The sequence below is a fragment of the Glycine max genome, chromosome 17 (genome assembly GCF_000004515.6).
Source record: "Glycine max cultivar Williams 82 chromosome 17, Glycine_max_v4.0, whole genome shotgun sequence".
Lineage (NCBI taxonomy): Eukaryota > Viridiplantae > Streptophyta > Magnoliopsida > Fabales > Fabaceae > Glycine > Glycine max.
Window position 1 is genome coordinate 10,523,076 of NC_038253.2, and position 7,456 is coordinate 10,530,531.

The window sequence follows — 7,456 nt, forward strand, 5'->3', positions numbered from 1 at the left end:
TTTTTTAAAGTTAATTAACTCCAGCCTTTAGATTATTTAAATTGAATCACTAAGATTTAATAAAAAAAAACATTAATTTTACCATGAAAACGGATTCTATCCATATGATTTAGTGAAAAAATGAGATGAAGGGTGTATCTAGTACGAAAGAAAAGAATTGATAAGAAATATGATAGATAAAAATAGAAAAGAAAAATTAAAACAAATAAAATGAAATAAATTTAAGAGTGTTTCGTTGAAGAAAAATTGAAAAGAAATGAGAAAACTAGAAATATAACAAAATAAAAAATACAAGATAATAGATTTTTTTTACAATAAATTGTTCAACTTCGATAATCGATTATGTTATAAAAAAATTGTGTTATTTTTGTTTTCTTAACCATGAGAGTTGAGCCAATAATTTAGCAATGAAAATACCTTCTCAAATCCTTTATAATTGTCATATATATTTTTTTTATGTATTTTTGTTTTTTTATTTGTGATCTTCTTTAAGATATTATTAATTACTCTTTTATTAATCATATCTTTACTTTCTATCTTTTTTGTCTTAGCATTTTGGTTCACTAAAAAAGAGAGATTATGACTAATCTAGTTTGATTTGAAGGTAAGTAAAACTTGACCAAGAATTGTTTCCTGTCAAGAATCGAATTTTTTATAGTATGTGGACGATTTAGTTTTAATTTCATCACATTAACCACTTATATTCAATCACTTGATTATCCAATCTTAAATTAATGTAAGATAAAAATAAAATAAAAAACTATTTTATTAGAATAAAAAATTATTATATTTCTTAATTTCTACATAAAAACATTAATTTAAATATATGTTAATATAACACACATATAAATTAATATATGTATATACACAATAACTTAATTCATGGTTGCTATTTGACTACATATAACTTTTTAACTGATTTTACATATAGTAAAATATTATTAAATAAAAAATATAATTATATCAAAATTTTAATGTTATTCATATATATATATATATATATATATATATATATATATATATATATATATATATTATTTCATAATTTCTATAAGAATGAATTTAAAAAAATGGTTACAAGACTGAATTAAATTTAGTTTAAAATTACAATTTCTATATTTTATTGTGAAGAAATTAAGACATAAAATTATAATTATAATCAATGAAAGTGGTGATAACACCCGTATAAAGGTAGTATTTAATTAATTTAATTAAAATAATATTTATATAAATATATTGATATTTTTTATATCCTATTAGTTATTATATTTGTAAAAGTAATATATTTTGAGTAGAAAATATATATTTATTTGAGTCAATAGAGACTCTTCAATGCAATCATAAAACTGAATGACGTCATGCGTGTATTTGTTAAACATATTTTATAATAAAATTATTTAATGTCCTTGTTTAAATTTGTAAAATTAAAGTATGATACTTTATTAAGTTTTGTTTGGATTTATGAGATTGTATTGTTTTAGTTTATTAGTTTCTTTCTTTTATTTTTTTAATTTGTGAATTTGAAGCATTTTAATTTTAGTTGAAATTTAGTTTCTAAATTTAATAATTTCAATTTGTGGAATATTTAAATAATTTTAATTTTTACCGTTAAATTATATCTTTGAAGAACTATTAGAAAAAAAATAAAAATATAGTCAACTATAATAATAATAATAATGTATATTCATAAGTATCCACTTAAAAAATACTTACAAGCATCCGAGATGAACATATAACGGATGTTTATCCAAAAAGGATAGGTAATGAGTAATTACTACTCATGTCTATTCTTTCTTGTTCTGTCCTTTAGTTATGACTAAACCTAAAATTATGTTTATAGGGATAAGTCAAATATCATTCAGACTAGTATAATATCGATATTTTAACATTAATTAAATGCAAGTTTGACTTGAAGAAAAAACTTATAGTTTCTAATATTTTATTTTTTCCTCAAAAGAAAATATTATATTTTATTTAAACCCCCCCTTTGACGAAAAAGCAACAACCATTATCGGATTATTACCAGTTTTCATTGAATTACGGTAATTATCAATAATGAGAGATATTATTATTAGTTTAATTGATTTTTAATATTAAAAATAATGATTAGAGTGATGGTATATAATTGAGATGAGATATAGATGCATTCCGTCAAGTCCAGGTCAGATCCCGCTGTCTAGCGGAAACAAACAAAGGCAGAAAACCATTTCCTCCTTAAATCTGTTCCTATTTTCATTTTCATTTCAACTTAACGTTTTCATGGGTATTCGCTTTTCGTCCTCCCAGGCGGCGCCGTCGGAATCGTCGCCGGCGTCGAGTTTGGGCGAATTGCCCGAGAGTTGTGTCGCTCAGATCATGACCTACATGGATCCGCCCCAGATTTGCAAGCTCGCAACCCTCAATCGCGCTTTTCGCGGCGCTTCCTCCGCCGATTTCGTCTGGGAGTCCAAGCTGCCGCCCAATTACGACGTCCTTCTCCGCCGCATCTTCGCCGATTTCCCCTCCCATTTGGGCAAGAGAGGGATTTACGCCAGGCTTTGCAGGCTCAATTCTCTCGACGACGGCACCAAGGTAATAATAACTAATAACCTTATCATGATTATTATTGGTTTGTGCTTTTTTTAAAAAAATAAAATAAAATGTGAGAGGAAGTGGAGTTGAAGAGAGAGATGTGTTCGTGTGTGTGTTTTGCAGAAAGTTTGGCTGGATCGAGGCATGGGTAAACTGTGTTTGTGCGTTTCGGCCAAGGGACTCTCCATAACAGGGATTGATGATAGGAGAAACTGGAACCATATCCCCACTGACGAATCTAGGTAACATTTTCATTCCTTTTCTTTCTATTACTTAGCCTAGGTTAATTAAGTGAAAGCGATCTATTTAGTGGGAGAACGCTGGTGGGTTGAGAGACACCCCTAAATAAGTAACAACCCTAAGTATTAAGTTAAACAAAAAAAACCTACCTAGTAACTGTGAAGTACTAAAGAGGTTCCAAAATTAGAATCAATTGAGTTCCTAGAATATCATACCATATACCAAATGATGTTAATATGAGTAATATGATGTTCTTTGTATTCCATTCCACATCCTTTATGCTAATCCTTTTATTTGCTAACCTTTTTGTTTATATCGTTTTTAGTAGAATGCTATCTTTGCATTTTATTCCCTTGTTTGAAGTCGTTCAATATGCTGTATATGTTGTTCAAAGGGTATGACTATTTTTGCTACATTTTTTTTTTTGTCAAAAGTTGATTCCTATACTGTGTCACTCTCTGCCCCTTTACTCTTTTGTATTCACTGAAATAATGAAATCATTTCAACCATAGGATGAGATCAATAAACTGATTGAAGTTGAAGGGGCTAACTGGGATTGTAAAAGGCTTTAAATTATGATTGCGACTATGTTGTGGAAAATTGCAGACATATGTGGATAATGTCACTGTAATTGCAGTTGTGGAGGCCTAAAAGACTTTGATATTGTGCTTGTGACCACAATTTAAAACCATGCTTATTGCAACAATTATTACCTGGTAATTTTGGGGGCTGTTTGCTTCTTTTTTTTTTTCCCATGTTCAGAAGTCTTCTGGCTGTAAATTCACCTATCATGTCAAACTTGTAGCTTTTGGGATTGTTCCGTGTTGGCTGAAATTTGTTCTTGACTTGTGATGTTGTGGAGGAAAACATTTATGATAATGAAGATTGCACTTCATTTTCTATTGTTATTCTGATTGGTGATGCAAGTTGTGAAGCTCTAATTTAGTAGTTTAATTGCCAAAATAAGTCTTGTTTAAATGTTGATTTGCTTTAATAGAGTGCCTTGGAGTAAAGCCAGTTTCATCTCCTTTATTTGCAGATTCAGCAGTGTTGCATACCTCCAGCAAATCTGGTGGTTTGAAGTGGATGGGGAAGTTGAGTTCCCATTTCCAGCTGGGAAATACAGCGTATTCTTCAGAATACATCTGGGGCGAGCCGGCAAGAGGTTTGGACGACGAGTCTGCAACACCGAGCATGTTCATGGTTGGGACAAAAAGCCTGTACGTTTCCAGCTATGGACTTCAGATGGACAGTATGTTGCATCCCAGTGTTTTCTGAACGGACCAGGTAAATGGATCTATTACCACGCAGGCGATTTTGTTGTCGAGGATGGCAATGCATCAACAAAAGTTAAATTCTCTATGACTCAAATTGATTGCACACATACTAAAGGGGGTCTCTGTTTAGATTCTGTGCTGATATATCCAAGTGAATTCAGAAAGGTTAAAGCATTTTTAAACTACTCTTAACCTTTGCTAAAAAATACATATGAATGTATACTAGTATTTATATGTATAGAGCGTAGGCCGCATCAGGAGGAATAGAGAATCGAGTTTTTAATATGGTTCTTTAAGGTTTAGAATTTTGTAGAAGCAAGGAGGCGATGTATAAATATTTGTTTAATTAGTCTGGAGGACTGGAACATTCTATCATAACCTTGTATGGTGAAGAATATTATATACTTGTGGCAGATGGAACAAAAAAGACCATTTGATGACAAGGAAACGTGGATCATATTTGAAGAAAACGAATTAAGTGGACTACTTTTTTAGTTTATGGGATAAAGTCGATTACACTTTCTAGTTTACTTCAAATGTGGTATTCCTTTCTACATTTTCACTGCCCCCACGTTTTAGGGTATGCTTGGTTTTCTGTCGGGAGAACCTCAACGTATTTTCGAAAGATAAAACTTCAAAAGTTTCATGTTTGGTTTTTAAATGGATCCGAGTTTTGTCTTAATTTTACCTTAAAATTCAGAGGAAGGGAAAGAATTGGTTTTCAAAATGACACTCATTCAAATTTAAGTTTGGAAATTTTAATTCAAATATTTACGAAGTATAAATCCATTTGATCTCCATTGTTTGAATCCGTCTTCGGTAGTGTTTGGTTGATCTCTAGCGTGCATTCTAATTCAATGTCGTAGAAATGATATTCTACCAGTAACCCTATTAATTGTGAGATTGGTACACTTGTGGAGCCAACGATCAACCTCTGTAGTGCGTCCAGTGTAATCAATTACAATGGCTAAAATATTAAGATATAATGTAAACAACTGTGTATAGAGAGTATAACAAGAGTTAACAATGGGTTTTGTTCGTCTGAAAATTATTATAAGGGTTTTAATAAGTTCTAAGCGTACCATAGGGAAAAAAAAAGTTCTAGACATAAACACTTGGTATAACTGTATTTAAATATTGATTTTATAATAGACAAACCCTCTGACAAATCTTTTTTGCAAACAAAATTGGAGTTTTAGCTCAGTATTCAATGCAAACTTTAAGTGCCAACCTTTATTCATGTTTGGTGAAAGTCTAATTTTAGAGTTTAATATCTATTTAATGACTTTACACTATCATTTAATTACAAATCACTATTTTGAATTAGTTTAAGATGATTATTTTAAAAGTCAACGAACTTATCAGTGCATAATGAATTGTGATTGAATGACCGTAACAATTTTTACACTTGGCAGTGCATAATTTTTTTTCTTCTAATTTTAATTATAATTATAGAACTAACACAAAAAATATCCAAAAAAAACTATAAATATTATCCCAACTCAAATAAAGACAAGTATACAATATAATGGTACCATTAATATGTTGGCCCATACTGCTTAGTCGGGCTAAACTCTAAATTTCCACACCAAACGTTGGGCTATTGCATTCTTCACTCCAACTATTTCATCCTGCACCTTACATTGCATTTTGAACAACCCCATTTTAAAATAGACTTTCCAGAATGTAGAGAGTTACATGATGCAATAGTGGCAGTACAAGAAATAAATGCCCAAACGTTGCATCTTGCGGCCTAAGTGATCCATTTGGGCTTTAGTCCATTTCTGAGTTCCATCTTTGATCTTTCCTTGGGCTTCTGCCTGAAGTCTTGCAATAAACTCATTGTCTAGAATACAATAAATAGAGTAAATTATGTTAATCATTTCTGAAATTTCTTAAAATTATACAAACACTTTCTATACATAACCACCTTTGTAGGGAAAACATTAAGAATGTCAGTGTATAAAAAAAAGTTAGTGTAATATTTTTAAACATTAAAGAAATTAATGTAAAAATGATTTAATAGATCTACGTCTTTTCTCCAGCATACTAATACTCATGGTTATCAAACTCTCAAGTTAACTCATTAATTCGTATGAGTTTACGAGTCCACTTGTCCTTTACGAGTTGACTCTTGAGTAAACTCTTTTTTTAATAGAATATAAACAAACTCTATAAAGTCTAAGTAAACTCGGTAGACTTTTGAGTTTATCACCGAGTTAACGAGTTAGCAAGTTAAAAAAATTAGACCAAAATGTAAGTCATTTTTTTAGTTTTTTTGTCTTTATAGCATTCAACATACCTTCATTTAGTTTATTATTCTCAAATACAAAATTTTCACCTTCAATAATATCAAATCTTTATTCTCTAATAACATCAGATTCTCGATGAGAATGATCTACCACTATTATAACCTCTGCAAGTTATTATCGGGTAGTGATGTATTATTACTAGACTTGAGCATGATTTATTATTTTGTTTTATTATATTGTTAAAATGTTTAATTAGTATGTTATTTATAAATATTTTGTTATTATTTTTATATGAAATAGACTCTTACGAGTTTATGAGTTGAGTCACGGGTCGAGTCTATAGAACTCTCATATTTACATAAACTCTTGAGTTTGATAAACTTGTTAGTACTGACACTTTTTTGTCCATTAATATATTCATTTTTTTTATATTAATCATTTTCCATTAATCTATATTAATCATTTTTCAAATATAAAGGAGGATTAAAGAAAAATGATTAATATAGAAGAAATGAAAGAAAAACAAACAATTATAATAACTAATAGGAATTATCCAAAAATGAGATTAAATGATAAAATAATCAATATATATTGACGTTCTTAAAGTTTTAAATGAAGACAATATTCCCAGTAAAATAAAATAAAGACAAAATAAAAATAAAAAACAAAAAACACAATAGTCTTACTATAATAACCTGACCATGTATAATATTTATCATTTATCATAGTATACTAGTACGAGGATAACTTCTACTGTTCTGTGACAGAACAATTTATTTATTGAAATAAAAAGTTAAAAACAACTATGTAATTATTGGGTTTGGTATTACCCATGAAATTAGAAACGTGAGTAATAAAGTTGAGTAGTTGACGGGTGTTGGTAGTACAATTTATAAACATTTAATTATATAATATTTTCTCAAAATTGACCGCAGGTTCAATTTTTTTCACATATTCTATATAGAATTTTATATTAATCTAAAATTATTTCATATTTTATCAATATATATATATATATAAAAAATTAATTTTATATATTATTATTATAATAATAGTTAATGTTAATTAGTATAAAATTAGTTATATTTATTATTTTATTACCATAATAATTAGTGT

The 7,456-nt window shown here is 28.9% G+C and overlaps 1 protein-coding gene across 1 annotated transcript; it reads left to right on the forward strand.

Moving 5' to 3' along the window:
• The first annotated feature begins 2,148 nt into the window (after positions 1 to 2,148).
• On the forward strand, positions 2,149 to 4,558 carry LOC100777716 (F-box protein PP2-A12). Its single transcript, XM_003550829.4, has 3 exons — positions 2,149 to 2,571; positions 2,695 to 2,813; positions 3,851 to 4,558. The coding sequence occupies exons 1-3, from the start codon at positions 2,260 to 2,262 to the stop codon at positions 4,278 to 4,280; spliced, it is 861 nt and encodes a 286-aa protein (XP_003550877.1). The 5' UTR covers positions 2,149 to 2,259; the 3' UTR covers positions 4,281 to 4,558.
• Positions 4,559 to 7,456: the final 2,898 nt, after the last annotated feature.

Bases quoted from the DNA above. Each gene is read 5' to 3' on its own strand.
- LOC100777716 (XM_003550829.4), top strand. From the start codon at position 2,260: ATGGGTATTCGCTTTTCGTCCTCCCAGGCGGCGCCGTCGGAATCGTCG. The intron at 2,572-2,694 runs GTAATAATAACT...TGTGTTTTGCAG, and splicing joins CTCTCGACGACGGCACCAAG to AAAGTTTGGCTGGATCGAGG. The intron at 2,814-3,850 runs GTAACATTTTCA...CTTTATTTGCAG, and splicing joins ATCCCCACTGACGAATCTAG to ATTCAGCAGTGTTGCATACC.